Genomic DNA, 19,581 nt, shown 5'->3' with positions numbered 1-19,581 from the left:
GTGCCAAAGCAAAGGACAGAGTGCCATCTACTGAGCCAGCTCCTTTCCAGGCACTAGCCTTTAAAGAGGTGTGTCAAAAAGGCGAGAGAATCCTGGGCTGCATCCGAAGCAGCGTGGCCAGGAGGTAGAAGGTGATTGTCCTCTACTCTGCTCTGGTCAGACGCCACCTGCAGTGCTGCATTCAGCTCTGGTGACCCCAACATGAGAATGACATGGAGCTGTTGGAGCAAGTCCAGAGGTGACCACAAAGTTGATAGGAGGAATGGAGCATCTCACCTCTGAAGACAGGCTGAGAGCTGGGGCTGTTCGTCGTGGAGAAGATTGCAGAAAGACCTTCGTGTCTGAAGGGACACTACAAGGAAGCCAGGGAGGAGCTCTTCATCCCTGTAGTGATGGGACAAGGAGTAATGGCTACAAACTTAGAGGGGAAACATAGGCTAGATATTAAGAAGAAATTCTTTACTCTGAGGGTGGTGAGACACTGGCACAAGTTGCCCAGAGAAGCTGTGGATGCCCCAACCCTGGCAGTGTTCAAAGCCAGGTTAGATGAGGCTCAGGACAGCCTGGTCTAATAGGAGGTGTCCCTGCCCATGGCAGGGGGTGGAATGAGGTGACCTTTAAGGTTTGTTCCAACCCTTAACACTTCATGATTCTATGAAAATAGTACCTTAGTGTGCACAAATCTATCACTACCCTACAAGAAAAACAATTTCATGCATTTTTAAACCTACAGGATACTCTACAAAAACCATGATAAGGCAGTAAACCTCTGTCTTGTATTTGTAGGTATTTTGTTGTTCTTATGACAGTTCTTGGGAAAATGACAACCCTGCTTGCAAATGGAAAAAGGACAGAGCTGGACTACTAATACCTTATTTCAAATTGATGGGAACAACTAAAGGAGTTGCTGTGGAATCAAGTCAACCTAAGCTATGGGGTTCTCAATATCAGAACTGGGCCCAAAAATAATAAATAAAATACATAAGACCTAAAGAAAATTATGTCCATAAAATGTTACCCTGTGAGAGTTTGGAGCATTTCAGCTATGCCAGAGGCAAACCAGTGCTGAGACACCACCTCAGAAGCTACAATTCACACTGAGGTGCCACATCACACATTTCACCACACTTGACAAAGCACCTATCTCTGTCAGATTTTAAACTAGCAAGGCCAGGGAACATGACCTTGTCCCACCTACCTGAGGCAGTGTTCTCTACAACAAGAAATTCCTTAAGAAATTTCCTCTTTGTTCTAACTCTGAAGCATTGGATTGTTACTGCTGTTGATTGAGTTTGAGCACTTGCTTGAATTCATCTTTTCAATGAGTCCTCTTCATTTCATATAATTCTGTGCTCAGAACCCAAGATGTGTATTAACCTCTGGAGTGGGCTTGAGTAGCCTTTCAGGGGATCCCTGCAAGGAATTAATTCACAACGCCCAATTAACTAGAGATTTCCATATTCAATACCCTGCAATATGCAATAAACAAATGCATAAAAATATATTTAAATGAACCTCACCATAAAGACAAACAGAATCATGAGACAGGATAGAGTAACTTACATCAACACACATTTCAGCTCTAGAATTACAATTACCAGCATAGGATAAGAGATTTTTAATGGCTATGGCAAATCAAAAGCAGTGTGACATAGGCAGAACAAAAAGGAGAAAAATATGAGTTATAGGAAGTAAAATGGTCAGATATAAATTTTAAAATGACAGATTATATCTTCTTTACCACAATTAGTGATAGAAAATCCTGCCTCTGGCACTTCACGTACAATCAAAAAAAGACAGCTCTCTGAAGCCCAGATAATTGCACCTGCATAGAAATGAAAAGAATTTCCAGTGCTTTTTACTTTAGGAAGACATATAATACAGTAGCTGAAACATCATCAATCCTCTTGTGCAAAATATACATCAATTCTCTTTGGGGAAAAAATATTCTCATAGCTCTGAACTCACTTCAAAACATAAAAATATCACTGTTATTTTGAAGAAATAGTGTTAAAAACATTGTTTTCAGCAAATAAGGCTGTGACTAAGTCCTCTGACATGGAGCACAATTACAGCTGACTCTCCAAAGGTGTCAGAAACTGTATGTGTTCAAAGCCTCAGCTCTGACACTGTATCTGCTCATCCACTGATTATTCCTTCTGCCAAGCTCACACATCCCAATCTGCTTGTCATGGTACAGCCACACATTGACACAGGAACAGTGCAGTGTCTGCTGGGTTAGACCACAGATCCATGTCTGGACTATTTCCAGCTCCCATCTACACCTTTTGGAGATGAGGAAACCAAACCTGCACAATCCTCAAAACACAGCACAGCCACAGATACAGAGGAACAACAAAAGTCCTGACTTGTCTACTTTACTCCTTTTCCTGTACAGTCTCACATTTGATTCACTTTTCTGTTCTGAACATTTAGCACACATTTTTATGGAGCTGATCATTCACTCCTGCTTTCTGTTTCTCATCTTCAGTCATAGTTTAAGCCCAGCTGGCAACTCAGTGCCACACAGCAACTTGCTCACTCTCCCCCATCCCCAGGGATATGGGGAGGAGAATCGGGAAAAAATAAAAACCTTAGGGGTTGAGATGAGAACATTTTAATAATTGAAACAAAATAAAAATGAACAAACAAACTCATAAAAAGAAAACAAAACCAAGACCAGAACAAACCAAAGAAACAAATTATGCACAGCACAGTTGCTCACCACCCTCTGACCAATGCCCAGCTCAGCCCACAGCAGCAATCAGTGGCTCCTGGACAACTCCTCTCAGTTTATGTCCTGAGCATGAGTCTTCATGGTGTGGAATATCCCTCTGGCCAGTTTAGGTCCTGGCTGTGCTCCCTCTCAGCTTCTTGTTCAGCTCCTCACTGGCAGAGCATGGAAAACTGAAAAATCTTTGATTTAGAGTAAGCACTACTCAGCAACAACTAAAACATCAGTGTTATCAACCCTGTTCTCATACTGAATCCAAAATGTAGTGCTGTACCAGTTTCTATGAAGAAAATTAACTATCCCAGCCAAAACCAGGACATCTTCTGACCAGCTCCTTATCCATGCAAGGTCCTTTCCCTTTCCTCCATAGCTGCTTAGAAGTCTCTAGGAAATCCAAGCTTTTGCTCTTCTCATTATGCGTCCAAGCCTCTCTGTCCCTCCTCATCCAGGTGCCACAAAGACAAGACAAACAACTCCTAAAACTCCCAGGTGAACAAAGCTCCACTAATCATTATCATTCAGTAAATTGTTGCTTTCAATAACAAGAATAGTTAATTCAGGTTAATCTTCAGAATAACATGTGTGTTATCCCTGCAGCTCTTTTGAACCTTAATCTCCTTCCACAGAGTCCAAAAGAAAGCTGATCCTGAACACAGGAGTCACTGACTCCATTATCAGTGTTTTAACTCAGGCCTTTCCCCCTTTCTAGGCACTGACATTCTGCCTGCACCAATCTGAAGTGTCAGAACATTTGGTCTCAAGTCCTTTTATAAAAGAACCATATTTATGTATGCTTTACAGTGTGCTTGGCATCCTTGAGTGTTTTACACTGACTGCACACATTCAACAATACAATGTTATAGTTTCATTTATTCATCTGGTGTTATTAAACTACGTGTTATTAAACAAAATGAGCAATCTAAATATCCCAGGCTCTCTATTTCTGATTATGCTGAGTTGGAACAAGTTCTTGGGAAGCTCAGAAAAGGTTGCCCAATGCCTTTGTTTTCTGAATTATTTGCCAACTTTAGTTTCAGCTACAATGCTGCTATATAAGCTGCAGTTTCCTCATCATAATCAGGAACAGAAATTAGAAAAATACTTCAGAACACATAAAATTATCACAAACAAGAAAACTTTCCTTCTGAACCCCAAAGATGCAAAGCACTCCTATAAGCTTCAAGATCTCTGCATACCAGAGATCTTTCAAAGTTTTCAAAGTACTCAACATCCCAATTTTTAACATTTAGCCATTGGCAGCCAAGAGGTTGTCCCACCTGTGGTAATAAGGAAATGCTCAGGTAAAAGCAGGGTAAGTATATATTATACTTTCCCTTAATACTCTTTCATCCTTCAAGTATTTTCAGCCAAAATGAATTTCTTAGCTAAATATCTATATTTAGTAGCCCTCAAGGGATTTTTCTTGCATGTGCTAGTCCAGCCTCTCACTGACCAATGTAGACTTCAACATTAATTGGAAACAAGCTCCACACATCACCTCTCACAGTGTGAAGAACCATTGAATAGTTTAGTTTGGAGCCTCCCTGCCATGGGTAGAGACATAGGGAGGTTGCTCAAAGCCCCGTCCAACCTGGCCAGGAACACTCCCAGTGATGGGCCATCCACAACTTTTCTGAACAATGTGCTCCAGTACCTCACCACCCTCAAAGTACAGATTTTTTTCCGAATACCTAACCTAAACCTACCTTCTGCCAGTTTAAAGCCATTACCCTTTGTCTATTACTACCTGTCCTTGTAAAAAGTGCCTCTCCTGCTCTCTTGTGGGCCCCTTTAGATAATGGAAGGTGCTTTAGGGTACCCCTGTGTTGCTGTTGAGCCGCTAGCAGAGTAAGAAGGCCCGGGTTCAAAAGATGGCATCCAGAAGAAAGTTTCATTATTTAATTCCATCTTTTATAGACTTTTCAAAGGTCACCTGGATTGGTCAGTTCGAAGCCTCCCCCTAGGCCTGACTGGCCAGGCCTGAACTGTCCACATCCGAGAAACTGTTTTTAATAACATCCAAACTTTATCTTTTTTTATAAAACACAGGAAGAGAGAAAAGGTTCCCATGGGAAAGGTCTGTGCTCGCCACACCCCTGGAACCTTCTCTTCTCCCGGCTGAACAACCTCAGCTATCTCAGCCTGTCACCTCTTTCTCCTTGTTTTGAACCTGGATCCTGCTAGTTTCACTTAACGTATTCTTGTTTTTGTTTCAAAAAAACAGGACAAACATTCAGTGGCTACTGACCCTCCCTATGCCATGATTAGTTTTGCAGACTTGTGCCACATACTCCTTAAGTTATTAAATTTAAAGGTTACAGGTAAAAATCTACTTAGTTCCTTCCAGAGAAGCCATTACCAGCCCTTGAAATAGAGTATCTCTATAATTATGATATATGACAGAAATAACAGCAGTAATGATGGTAATTTTCTTCTACTGAATGAAAATAAGGTCACTCACAGCCTTGTGCTTCTGTAGAATCTGGATAGCAAAAAGTATCATGACAATAAGGAACTAACTATTAGCATTACCATTAAGAGAGATCTCTCTTCATCCTGCTTGACAAAGTCCTGTCAGAGATTGCTTTTTAACTCATCATAAAAATTATTTACTAATGATGATCAGGAATGATCTGGAAGAAACTAGAGAAGGAAAGAAGCCAACACCCACACATTGCTGCACACAACAAATGAGTTATGCCTATTTAAGGCTGTAGGAAGGAAAATATTACTTTTGCGCTAAAAAGCTGACGCTGAACCTGGGCACATGACATTTAAAGGCAGAATCCCTAAATGCAATGTTGGAAATGCAATGGGTGGCCATGAGAAAGCCTTCAAGCTTTATTCCAAAAAGACCTGGTGACAGCCTTGACTGTGAAGCTTGCGAAGCTTGTTTCTCTAAATTAGGAATGATGGACCAAATTCATAGCAAATCTAAATGGAAACCATGTGGTTGGCTTCTGCCACAGACAAATTCAACCACAAAAAGAATCAAAAAATAAACACCAACCAAGAGACCTAGTTGTGGAAGGTGGTTTTGGTTTGTTCCTCATTCCTTGCTCATTTTATTTCTACCTCCATCTTACACCTGCAAGAGGAATTTGGGGTTTCTTGGCATAGACTGAAAGGTGGAATAGCTAGGAAATCATTAGGTCTGCTTCAACCCAGGGAGCAGAAGTCTGGACTAGCAAGACTTCAGTAGCCTGAGGGAAAGCTTTATCAGTGTCCTTGGCAGAGTACAGAGGTGAATGTTCCTGGATTTTTAATCACAGCTGTGACTGTTCATGGCAGTCCTGAAACTGTCCTGGGGAGAAGCCCTGTGCTGGTGGTTGGCCTGAGAATATATTTTTCTATGCTCTCCCAAACGTCACTTGAATGCACTGGTAGGTTAATCTGAAATGATGAACCTGTGGGATTATTTAATTCCTAGACTGGAATGTCTTCTTTTTGTTATATTTTTTCCCATTCTAAGATGGTTGTCCAGTATTTTAGTTACAAGTGACCATTCCCTGCACTTAATACCCAGCATAAAGAAACTTGTTGAATACATTAGGACGCAACCAGTCTGTGCTCTAGCACCTGGATAAAGTTTCCTGAAATATTTCAAATACTTGATAAATTACTTTATTAAAAAGTGTAGTTCTGTTATGCTTCTAATATAAATGTATGTGTGTGTGTATTTATATCTACATGTGACCTTTTCCAGGTGGCACAGCATGTTACAAAGGACATGAAGAGGAGAAAGCCACTCACTGATTTCATCACTGTAAATTGCATTGAGCCCTACTGCAAAAGGTTCATTTTCTGTATCAGCAGCATTTCTAGACTGAAACTGATACCAGACTTATGCCTCTGTCAAACTGTCCACAGAACATCCAAATAAAACAATTGCAGTTAACGTATAAAACATGTTAGTCTTTAAAAAACCCTTTGTGTTGAAACTGTTTATGACTTTGAACTCAGTTATCTCTCAGTCCTTTTATTTCCTTACAGCTCACCACAGGTACTGTGATGTAACTCAGACAGTCTGTCCAAGCCCTTACTATGAAATTGGTTCAAGGTTGAGGGCAAATGCAGATACCCAAAGTTCAGCAGCAGCAGCACTGTTGGAATCTAGGTTCAGAGAGTTTAATCTCACCTTTATGCTGTTGCATAAACCATCCAGGGATGCTTTGCTTGCTTTACTCAGAGGCACAACTTTTTCATTTTGTGCTTTCCATTTTGGACAAAACATAGCCCTAAAACATTTACTTTTACTCACTTTGATGCAAATTTTTCTCATTGAAAATTAATCCTCAGATTATCTTCTGAAGTTTCTTTGAAGAGCACTCAAAATTCTGAAGAAAATTTAGAGAAACCTGTTGCAAAATAAACTTTCACAGTCTCTCTCCTTGTCTTTTTAAAGATTTTGCATTAGAGCTTCACCAAATATAAATTAACACAGACCTGGTTACATTTGCAGTGGCTGCTCAGAAAAACTTTGGAAAAATTTGGCAAGGTTTGTTTGCCACACTATTAAACTAAAGAAGATCTTCAGAAAAAAAAAAAGTGTTCAATCTTAGCATTTCATAAACACTTAAAATTACTTTGAGAATGTCCCTTGGCCTTTATATTCCATTTGAGAGGACTACATCCAGCAATGCTATAGAAATCAAAGCCATGAAATCTAAACATTTAGTTATAGCAGGCTTTGTTTACCTGCATGCCAACATTTTAACACCTCTGGGATTTATTGAAATAAATGCATAAGGCACACATCCCTTAATTCATGCATTTATGCATAATGTTTAGGAGTTGGATGCCACAGTGCACTACCGAAGCAGCTCATATCCTGAGGATGAGGACACACTGTGTGAAAGAAGCAACAGTTTTTTGGGAAACTCTGGTGCTGTGCATTCTTCAATTATCTGTATGAATGCAGCCAGGGGATGAACTGGCATAAAGAGTTTCCTGAAGGCTTGGTGCTTTCAGGGAAAAATAATATCAACCTGTTGAAGACATACTTGAAAGAGAGGCGACACAGAGTGATGCTGATTCTGAGGAAATGCTTTTAGGCCTTTCAGGTGTGAAAAGCACAGTAAGCCAGAGGTTTGTTGTTACAGGTGTTACACTCAGTGTTCTTTCTGATTCCTCAAAAAGGTCTCTGAGTCATCATGATCTGGCAAAGTCTGTCACACTTTCAGCAGTGCACTTGAAAGAGAAACCTATTCCAACCAGAGAACTTATTTTTCTCTTCTTAAATGTGGGTGAATTAAGTGTTCATGAAGTTATTCAGCCTGACAACCTAAGAAACTGAAATCCTCAGTTATGGAACTTTAATTTCCAGACCATTTTTGCCACCTGCAAGATGCATTTTTTCAATTGTTGAATCAGAGAGCACTGAGACAAATACAATTGTTTTTTGATACTTGCAAACTTTAGCTCACCAAGTCGCCACTGGAAAAGTCTGTGGCATTAAGATACAGATTAAGCATCCATTTATCCACTTATTTTGGCCTGTAAACGTTCTCACTTCCCCTGGGATCAGTATGTTTGCACAGACAGATGTGAATATTTAGGTCAGAATATTACAGCAACCAAGTCTTCCCAAGTCACCCAGCCAGTTAAGGTGAATTCCTCTCTTCATTCCCACATCTGCACCCAAATCTCTGCTACCTACAAAGCCTGGGAAAAAGATTTGCCTTCCAGCAAGCCTCAGAATAAACAAACTCACTCTGCATGGGTCCAGAAGGAAAAAGAAACGATGTTTTCTCTTTATGTGACTGGTGGCTTACATGGCAGCTCTTATGAGAGAGGGAGGGTGCTGGGGCACAATGAAATAGGAAAATCAAGATCCAACAGTGATCTTGAGCCACACCAAAAAGCTCACACACACACACCTGCTAAATTGCACAAACAGGGACATGGAAAGTAAGCCACTCAGTTGCCAACACAGAATGTGTTCTATTTAATGAGCTGTGAGCTGTGCAAAGACCATGAGATCTGGCATGAGATGATGAGACCTGTTTTTCCCAGTCTCAGACATTTTATGGGTGGCTCAGGGTCAGGGTGGGTTGGGCTGGGTGACATTTTTATTTCCTACTTCCCCCCTACTCCCTGTACAGATCACACGACAACACAACAAATGTTTCATCCAGGTTAATTCTTTATTTGTTTTCTCAAGACAAACAGGAGAATTACTGTGATCAGACTAGTGTGGTGCTTTTCAAACTGTGGTCCCTCCCACAGTTTAAAACTGTGTATAAATGAATAGTAGAGACAATTACACTGACCTGCATGGGCAAGAGTAATTGGGTCTCTGTGTGCAGTAAAACAGGCTTCTGTATTTTTATGACTGATTTTAAAGGCCAGTATTAAAATTGTCTGGTGTTTATTATGAGAGCATGATGTTTTTATTTTCATCTGCTTGCTACTTTGCCGTGTTCATCTTTGTGCCAAAACTTTCTGCATAAGATACAAGACCTCAAACGTGTCAGAAAACTCTGGCTGAAGGTGCTCTGTCATTTCCAGCAGCAACAGCAAGAAAAGTCTTTTGTGAAGTTCAGCTTCTGGGAAAAGTTTCTTTGGGAAGCTTTAGTATTTCTATGTTTTAACAAGTATTTTCTGGATTTTAAGTCAAAACACTAACCAGTCTGTGATTCCCTTTGCTGTGGATTGCCCAGCTGGCTCAAGCTCCTCTATACAGCATTTCCTTTAGAGAGTGGAAATATTTTTATACCTGTAGTGGCTGTTCAGGGCCAGCATCAATAGAACAGGGGCACATTCTCCCTGTTCTCTTGCTGACCTCTCCTCTTAGTCCTAACATGGCATGGGGAGCTGCACTTGTCTGAATCAAGTGCAAGGATGGACCTAGAAGACAGAGAGACCTTGATTCAACCTGGTGGGAGAAGCTAGCAGAGGGGACAGGCAGGAATTTAAACAACTGAGAGAGAGAGGGAGGCAAAGGGGAATGGCAGCAGATGAAGACTTAGGGAATAGGACATAGAAAAAACAAAGGTAGCAAGAACCAGAAAAGTGAAGGGTGAGGGGAAAAAAAATGAGGGAAAAAACACATTTAAACTCACTCAGCATGAATATTTTTACTAAAATGGGAACCTGGGGAGCGGATGCTTCAATGAGATAAAAGAGGAGTACAGATACAGAACAAGGGAAAAGGATGGAGAGCTGAGTTGGCACCGGTAAACACCTCACTCAGAGTCTGCTGGGCTCATTACAGTCACAGCAGCATCCAGGAAACCCACCAGCTAATTTTTCCATCCCTGATGCAGAGAAATGAGATGAACTGTGGCTGTGGTGATTAATTGTGGCACTAATATACAAGAAAGAATTTGCTTCAGTGAATTCAGAGGCTCCCACTGCCCTCAGCACACACAGTACAGCACTAGAGGATGGACCTGCTCTCTGCAATTTTTGCTTTGATTTGCTCAAAGTGGTGCAAACAAGAGAGGAAACAGTGGTTTATAACCATTCCCTACCTGGAGAACAGAGATATGGAGGCAATTGTCCCCTTTCCCTAGAAAACCTAAGAATAGAGGGCTACTCTACAAACCTTTACCTTCCAGTGAACCGTCACTGCTGTCAGGACACTGCCCAGGTGTCTCCAAAGGTGCTGCCTGTGGACAGCAACAGCAGCAGCAGCACTCAGAAACCATGTCCATCTGCTTGAATTTCGGCTAGTGGTGCTGACACACCAGAAAATTCACCTTGCTTTCCCGCCCCAGGAAAAAGCATATTTTCCTCTTACACAGGGTGACAAGAGGCAGAGAGATGGAATCCTTCTTTCATATTTTTTAATATATGCTTCAAATATATGTAAAGCATGCAAATATACTTTTCAGAGTACAACTATCTGGGGAACAGCATTTCTTTTGAAAGAAATGTAATAAAAATCCCACTCAAGCTGAATATAGAGAGGATTAGAAGAAATAAATATGCAATTTTACCTAAGTGGGAATGACAAAATTAAATCCAGAAGAAAGGAGCATTCCCTCTACAGTATCAAATGGCATTATCTTGCCTGTAGACACTACTGCAAGCAGAGAAGTTTCACTGTACCAGAAACAGAGAGGCAAAAACACCAACACATCTACACACTGTATTTATGTGGTGGTACAAAATTCATCCCTGGCTCATGCAACTTAAATTCAACTGAAAACAAAGTTGAGTTGCCAGGTATTTGACATGAATCTATTGGAGGGAGAGGGATGGCTGTGTTGTCCCAGAAAGTTACTAGGAGAAGGATCCTGGAAATTCAGTGAGAACATCATTTAGCTACACACTTGCCATTAATTTCAGTTAATTCCTTTATAAGTGCTGATGTGTTCCTCCCTCCTGACTTCACCCAGAAGCAGAATTTCTGAAGCTGCCTTCCAAGAAGTCATTACAAACAGAGATTTCATCAGGAATTGCTGACAGTTCCCAGCAAAAAAGCCTATCAAATCCCCCAGATAATTACATATCAGCAGAAATCTGGACTAAGAGCAGCTCAAATTTTAAACAGTTGGGCATATAAACAAGCAGGCACCAAAATCAGTTATGCATCTGACTTTAATGTTAAAGAGCAATGAAATTAAAGCTTCAATATGGTCTTGAGATACTTTTAACAATGAACAGAAATATTTTCCAATTTGCAAGTCCATCAAAATAAACATCAAACACAGTAACTAACATAAACAAACATTTTTAATTTCTAGCTCTTAAAGCCTTGTCCCGCCTTAAAGTCAAACATGAGACTTACCTTACCTCACCTAATCAATACATAACAGCAGCTGCTTTTTCAGACAGGCTTTCTCAGCTTCCCCCCAAGCATGTCCAGTTAACACTTTGCAAATCCTGCCTGCTATCTCAACTGAAATATTTCTAGTTTTAAGACACATGTTTGTAAGTGTATGTAAAATCATACAGAGATAGAAAAAGAACTTGCATGTATCTTACATCAAATGAAGTGAGAGAGTTTCTCCAGGAATAAAACAAACATCCCCATCGCGCCTCCCAAATGAAGAAATTTTAAAATCCTATGCTAAGAAAAATGAACTGAAAGGCCAAAACTCTGTGTGCTGAAGAGAACCTCCTGCAAAAGGTTTCTGTGGCAGAGTACACCCATTTCTCCTGTGCATGCTCTCCCAAGCACAGGTTAAGCAACATCAGCAAAGAATCCTCAGCGCTGCAGTCGCAGGGTTTTCAGTCAGCGTCCAAATATTCTCACAACAGATTCCCAAATCAAGAAAGGCTGAGACTCACCTTTTGCCCTTACCTATTCCTTTTTTGTCCTGCAAACTGTGAACACTGCTCAAAAGATAACCACTCCTCTGATAAAAATTACAGCAGAATTACTAAAACACTGAGAGTAGAGATTGTGGATGACCGATATTTCAGGATTACGTATTTCATAATGAGTATCTGTTTAAGGTGGTACCACATTTTGTCCCAAGTTTGACCAGCCAGTGGATTGGGGAGCAAATTTCTCTTGCAGATCACTGTACACTTTAAAAAACAACACTTAAACTGCTTGGCCTTTACTTGCTGATAGTCACATGTGGTGATAGCTGGAAACATGCACAATTTCAGGCAAAAATCCATCACCCTTGCTAACAAAAGAGTGAAGGAAACTACATTTTACTCTCCCATCCCAGAGAAGCAGTGAATGGTCCCTACAGCCGAGCAGAAGCGCCGAGGGGCAGAGCAGCCGCACGAAGTTATTTACCTGTTTCGGTGTCTCCTGGGGGTGCATGGCAGTAACAGCACTCCATGAAGATAACGTAGTTCAACAAATTGAAGGACAGGCCTGAAATCCCAATAATGAGGACGAGCAGAGCTTTCTCCGTCTTCTGGGGGTTGATAAACCTCTTGATGGCCTCCACAAAGATGCTGAACATCAGCGCGGTGGCGAAGACGGAGTTGCCGAAGGCGCCCAGCACGTCAGCCCGGCTGAAGCCGAAGGTGCTGGCCTTGTGCCACTTGATGCGGCTGAACCTGACGCCGAAGAGCCCGATGATCATGGAGATCAGGTGGGACAGAACGGCGAAGGCGTCTGAGGCCAGGGAGAGGGAATTGCCCACGTAGGCGACCGAGATCTCGACGGCGAAGATGGCGAGGCTGAGGAAGCACATGAGGATGAGGCGGATGCTGCGGCCTGAGTAGCGACCCATTCCCGCGGCTCCTGCCCTCGCTGCGGGGATCTGCAGACAGAGCTGTGCTGGGAGCTGCTCCCTGCCGCGATCCTGCCCTTCACCTGTCAGTGCTGCTCACATGTGGGAGCCACTTTTATAGGAAGCAGTAAAACCATAAATCAGTTTAAAGGGCACTTCAGCGAGATTTGTCATGTGAAGACACCCTGAGGGCTCCAGTGCTGCGGGTGTCCCACCCTCAGGAGGCATTTTTTCCTACAATACCAAAAATAAACTGAGGAAGACTACTGGGAGCACCAACACTTGCTACTCTACTCAGTGGCAGTGTCCTAAAAAGCAGAATAAGGTCCAGAGGGGAGAGCATAAGAAGGTGGCTCGGAATCCTAAGTGGTTAGAAAAGACCTCTCTTTTGCATAAAACTCTCCTCTCCTGTCTGTTTCTGCCATTTCTGTTGCCAGTAATCTCAGCACTGAAAAAGTCCTACTATACACACGTGGAAGAAGACATTTGGAACTCATGTTGTGTGGACATGATTTTTAAGAACACAGTAAACATGAACTGCTCGTGACTCACTGAAGATGTTGTCCATAAACAAGCTTCAAAGACAACTGAAATGATCTTCTGTCTTTTATACAACTACACAACTTCTTGTGCTTTCCACACATTTTAAAATTGCTTATGGAAATGGAGAAAATTCGGAGGCCATTTTCTGAACTAACAGCTGGCAGACACGGAAACTGAGGCTTAACAATAAACCCAAAGCACATCACTAATTTCCCATTTTGAAACCCCTGACTGTCTCAAAACCACAAAGTAATTCTTGTATGCTTGCAGGGAAAAATCAGAGCTGGGGAAAGCAGAACCAGAAGTTCAAGCTGCTGCCATTCTAGCCTGTACTTTGTGCCACTTCTGGAAAAAAGATCCTGAAGCAGCAACATTTTTTGGTCACTCATTGCAGTACCTGTTGAGCTCTGAGTGCACCCATGATTAACACTGGTAAGAACACGCTAGGCAGTACAGGCCATAAGATCAGGTGCCTTCCTTGAAAAGTTTATGATCCAGCTTTTTATTTCAAATGCCCATCTGTGTACACAAATGCACACAGTTAGCTATGAGATAGGATGGAAGGAAATGACATGAATTACATGCAGTACAGCCAAGGAGAGATAAGATAATATTGATAACCTGAGCTGACCAACTGTCCCTGCTGCCCTTAGACTTCTCAAGGTGAATTAACTTTAGGTTAAAAACAAACACCCTGCCCCACTTTTCATCTGGATTTTTGCTCACAGGGTTTCAACAGCCAAAATATTTATGTTTAAAGTCCAGTTTGTTAGAAGCCTTGCCTGCCAACATACATAATTTTTAACATTTGGTCATTTGCCTACCTACACACTGCAGCTGCAATTCAAGAGCACCCCTCCTCCTGCCATTTCAAGAACTCCATTAAAACTGGAAGAGTGGGTTACTAAAACTAATTACAACATTGAAAACTGGTACTTACTCTGCTTCCTCTTTATCTTCACACACTTGTGAGAATTTACCAATTCTATCCCAGCTATTTCTACAGTGGTTTTTTCCTTCACGTATTAAAGTGATATTAAACTACTTATTTTATTATCTGAACTACAGAACATGAAAAGTGAGAAACTTTTTTCAAGTTATTCTGCTTTCAATGGGTACAGACCAAGGTCAAACCAGCACTCTCAAAAGTCCTGCCTTACACAAGGTTGTGATTACCAAAACAAGAGCTAAATGAAGCATTCCCTCTGCAGCAGAGCTAAAATGTTCACCTGTGCTCTATTTTCAATAAGGAGCTCCTAGCACCATGTTAAGGCAATTATCTTACACACCCCCTCATAATTTAACCCAAATTTATCAGTATACAAGAACTAAAGAACATCATGAAATTTGCAACTCTCTTACAACCATAACCTGATTTAAACATCATTTAATGCATCATTTAATCAATAGCAGTGTATTATTCCAATTCATATACCTATTTTTCTAACACACAGATTCTACAAAGAGTCCTAAAGTTTTTTTCTATAATGCTTCACAGATAGCTCAGATTGTGCTCTTGGCAGAATGATACTTGACATGGGTCTCTCCCAGGCAAACATTAGCCTTTCTGTGGAAGATCATTACCAGGAGATCTGCACGTGAGACATCAACATTTCAGATACTTCAAGCCTTACTCTGATCAGTAAGAAAATACATTCAGGAAAAGTAAGGGAAAAAAGAAGAAATAAATAAAGGCTGGCCTTCTGTGAAATCTGTCTTCAAACAAATCCATTTGTAGGTTCAGAGCAACTCATTTCTAAGAACAGTGTGTCAACATGTTTACTCATGGATTTGAGCCAGTCAACTGGTTGAAGGTTGGCTGTTTGTTCAAACCAATAAGGTCAGAGGCTGCTTTTTGTTTTGCCTTTCCTTTGTTCTGAGTTATTAACAGCTTCCACATCTCATTTTTAAAATGTAGATATTGTAGAGCATTTGAATGGGAGCTCAGAGTGCTCATCTATTCTTAAAAGTCTGGTTTTCTCTGCCAAAAAATCTTGGCACACCCCTGCCTCTTATGCCTGAGGACATTGAAGCTGCTGGTTGCTGCTTTTCCTTCCCCAGCACCGGAGAAAAGCCATGGCCAATCCCTCTGCAGGCTACTCTTAGTCACCAACCATTTCAGGCTGTGAAAACATCACTCACCCTCTTCCTCCAAGTATAATCCCAGCCAGCATTAGAGGCAGCACACCAGGATAGAGAGACCTTAAGGCCACTCATCTGGTTTGTCAACTGAATGCAAAGATAAATGCATGCACTGACACATCCTTCCCTAAATCCTTTGCACATTACTACACCGAGGAAAATATCTAGAGAGATGAATGCAAGGTAGATGATTTTAAAATGCAACTGAAGCAAACCCACCAGGACTAAACCATAATCCAAAGAATACTACAGAGAATTTCCAAGTTTCAAGCACTCTGAGCAAGCTGATCTGAAATATTTAACCATTTTTGCACTTTTCTGTGGAAAAACTGGGGCATTATCACGAGGCACACATCCTAAACTGCACAGGCCACTGGTTCAAATTTTAGCATTCAAAATTTTGACTAGGAAGTCCGACCACAGGAATTTGAGCAAAAGCAACCATTCTGGTTGCCTTTGAAAAGCAGAGAAGATCTGAGACTAGCGCTCTAAGTCTTCTGTATGCTTAAGAATATGGCTGCTACATAAACACAGGTTTTTGAAACAAACAGCCATGTAGTGTTGTCCCAGGAAGAATCTGGGGAGGATCTTACTGGTCCAACTTTTTAATTGCCAACTTTTCCCTGTACCCTTTTCAGGGAAAGGTGTGCATGCAAACAGCCTTCAACCATACAGGAGAAAAAAGTAATAAATCAAGTGTGTGTCATCCAAAAGCTGTTTTGTGCCAGGGCCACCTTTTTGTTTTTCAAAGCCAATCTTGTGCTCAGAGTGGCAGTAATGTTATTTTTAAAATGATTTCTCAACTCTGTAAGATACAGCCTCCTCTGCTAGAGCAACACTTGGTAAGTGTAGGAAAAGGAAAAAAGGTTTTCTAAAACATGCTGTAGATAAAACTACAGGCTAAAATCTCTAGCACTGAATTTACCACTCTTCAGATTGCCTTTGCATTACTCATTGCAGTATCACTGTCAGACATCTATAAAGGCCAGTTTGTAAAATAAGAAAAACAGGGTTTGCACAATGTCTGCAAGAAATGGCAGCCACCTGTGTCTTGCTACAATGTGGCATTTAATCTAAGAAAGCCTTTCAAACTTGCTTTACATGGGGGTGAAAATCTGGGGGGTGATTCTCCCCCTCTACCTCTGCTCTTGTGAGATCCCCACCTGGAGTGCTGTGTCCACCTCTGGGATCCTCAGGACAAGACAGACATGGACCTGCTGGACAGGGTCCAGAGAAGGCCACAAAAATGCTCAGAGTGCTGGAACACCTCTCCTGTGAAGACAGGCTGAGAGAGCTGGGGTTGTTCAGCCTGGAGAAGAGAAGCTTCAGGGAGACTTTACTGCACCTTCCAGTACCTAAAGGAGCCTACAAGAAAGCTGGAGAGGGACTTTCTACAAGGGGGAATGGCTTCAAACTGAAAGAGGGCAGGTTCAGGTCAGATAATTAGGAAGAAACTCTTGACTGTGAGGGTGGTGAGGCACTGGCACAGGTGCCCAGAGATGCTGTGGATGCCCCATCCCTGGAAGTGTTCAAGGACAGGCTGGATGCGGCTCTGAGCAACCTGGTCTAGTGGAAGATGTCCCTGTCATGGCAGGGGAGTTGGAACAAGACAATCTTTAAGGTCTCTTCCAACCCCTCCAAGCCATTCTATGGCTTCATGTTTTTATGAAAATATTCCTTGAAAGAGCTGGCTTCAGAAGGAGTTTTCTACAGCCAGTAAATTACTGTGCCCACAGGTTTGCAGCAAGTCTCTACTGAAGAATTCCAAGGCCAAATGAAAAGCAGAGGTTTTATCTAGAAAGTAGATGTCGGCACACTAAACTGTACTGTAGTTTTTATGTCATTCTCTCCAACCTTCCAGGCATTTTCTCAGTGTACAAGGAAATACATGCACCAAACCAGAAAAAAAAGATATGAACAAAGGATACCTATTTACTCCCCACTGAGCAACACAGAAAAAAACACCAAAGCATATTACAGCTCACAATACATGTTTATTATTGGAGATGTTTACAGAAAAGTCTGTGAATTACTGCTAGCCTAAGACTGACCATCAGGGTGCTGGGTTATGGTTTATGGCTTTGTCTTTGAATTATTTAAAAAGTCACAAAACCGATTTCAGTTTGAAGGGACTATTTCAGTCTTATTAAAAAAGGTTCAATTCACAGATAAAGGAGAAGGTTCTTTCACTAGTGATTTAGTAACTACGACCGAAGAGGGTGTAGAACTTGGCAGGGTTTTTGCCACACACACATCTTTCTCCATGCTGGAGTTCACGGAGAGGCTGGAAAGGTATGCAGAGGCTTTTGGCTCCCATGGATGGGGCACCAGGCTCAAGATCTTGATCCCTGAAATAAAAGCATATTCATAAATAATTATTCATAAATAAATATCCATAAATAAATATTTCTGTTAAAGAATGAAAGCGCAATAAAGTGTATTATATATAAAATCTTAAAACTGCATTAATTATTCTGAAAGTTCCAGAAAAATGGGAAGTAAATATATTGACTTATGCAAGACAGCAAGAGTCTGTACAGAAGTGTTATACCCAGAGGCATGTTGCACTCCTGTTTTATAGTCAAAACATTTTGATTTGATCTTGGTAAATACTCTCCAGTTCAGTTATATTTTACCTGGCAGTGGTCTTCTTGATCCAATCCTCACACTCAATTTCCCCACAAAAAGGGATTTGTACAATCTGAAGGAAGGAGAGGAGGGGAGAGAAAAAACCCAACAGTTATACATCTAAAAAAATCATCTTTGTCTCTGGAAGATTCCTAAACCTCCAGATCTCATATGCACTCAAACTGGGAAAAGTTCCAATTGTTACAATTGAATTTTAACAGCGCTTTTTCATTGGAGAAATAGATAAGCACAGTCATCCCTCCACAGTGCAGTATGGAAATCCAAAGCACCATTTAAATAGAAATCAATTTTTTTTAACCAAATACATCTTTCTTCCGTGGAAAGTATAAACACTATTTTCTCATTAAATGTTCTGTTTTTCAGGAAAAATTTAAAATTTTCAAACTACTGAGCAAATGCTTGCCTTACACACCGCAAGACAGTGTCCTCCTAAAAAAGTTCCCATTTTAATTCCATTACTATGAATTTTCATTTTTTCTGAATATACATATTTTAAGAAAACAGAATTGCCAACAGCACATTTTTCTGGGGGGTGTGGGGTGGGTGTGCAGTTTCCTGCTGTTTCCTTCACTTAGCTGAACTGAAGAAAATCGAGAGAGTGAGGCTGAAGTGAAAATGTCACACACTCATCTCAGTACTACCCTTAGCTATTGTAGCACATCTCTTGTCCATAGTTTTATATTCAATTTTTCTGATTTTCTTTTTTAATTTTTAATGGACTTGCACAGAGAAAACTCAAGTTTGCTACCAAGAGGTACCATTACTGTTCAAAAAACACCCCCTACACACATTTGAACACTCATGTAATGCTGATAGCTGAGGGCAATATCAACTACTAAATTCAGCCTTCAGTCATTTTAATTCTATCCAAACTGTGAATAAGGTCTTCTCAGTTTACCTCATTTACATTCTTATGGCAAAATTCTCAATTTGCCATTAACTGGAACACACCTTTATCAGACTTGACTTTACAGCTTCACTTATTTAAAACCAAAAAAAGGAACTATTACCGATCTACCACACTGTTCTTGCATTAATCTTTTGTTAGTGAGATGAAAAACAGTCCACATTTTTAAAGAGCTAAGAGTCTGCAATTCCATTAAGGCAAAAACAGCAACAGGAATTAAATAGGAGCACTTACTTCATCTTACAAATTTTCCTCTTAAACTGTGCTAACAGTGTAATTTCAAGTAATTACAGAACACATATGCTATACAATTTTGATCATACAACAAAACTAGGTAGAAGAGTGAAACATAAAATGACATAATTTTTTCCATTTTTTCCAATTCAGATATGCAGGTCATGATAAATTTATATAACCCAAGTACCAAAATGGCAGAAGTATCCAACATGGAATGTAAA

At 40.8% G+C, this 19,581-nt stretch overlaps 1 protein-coding gene and 1 pseudogene across 6 annotated transcripts in view; both read right to left on the bottom strand.

Moving 5' to 3' along the window:
* Window positions 1-12,429: 12,429 nt before the first annotated feature.
* Window positions 12,430-12,882, bottom strand: LOC146439210 (calcium/manganese antiporter SLC30A10 pseudogene; annotated as a pseudogene).
* A 4,659-nt stretch (window positions 12,883-17,541) lies between these two features.
* EPRS1 (glutamyl-prolyl-tRNA synthetase 1) overlaps window positions 17,542-19,581 on the bottom strand; it is a 37,758-nt gene continuing 35,718 nt past the window's right edge. For all 6 annotated transcript variants that reach the window (XM_085054757.1, XM_085054760.1, XM_085054762.1 and 3 more), the window contains 2 exons: window positions 18,204-18,268; window positions 17,542-17,915 (listed from right to left, as the gene is read on the bottom strand). In XM_085054757.1, the coding sequence (XP_084910883.1) occupies window positions 17,765-17,915; window positions 18,204-18,268 (216 nt within the window). In that variant the 3' untranslated portion in view covers window positions 17,542-17,764. The remainder of the gene's footprint in view (window positions 17,916-18,203; window positions 18,269-19,581) is intronic.

The sequence above is a fragment of the Lichenostomus cassidix genome, chromosome 3 (assembly GCF_008360975.1).
Source record: "Lichenostomus cassidix isolate B80296 chromosome 3, HeHo_3.0, whole genome shotgun sequence".
NCBI lineage: Eukaryota > Metazoa > Chordata > Aves > Passeriformes > Meliphagidae > Lichenostomus > Lichenostomus cassidix.
The sequence above is the reverse complement of the archived record's forward strand: the minus strand, read 5'-3'. Positions and strand labels throughout refer to the sequence as shown.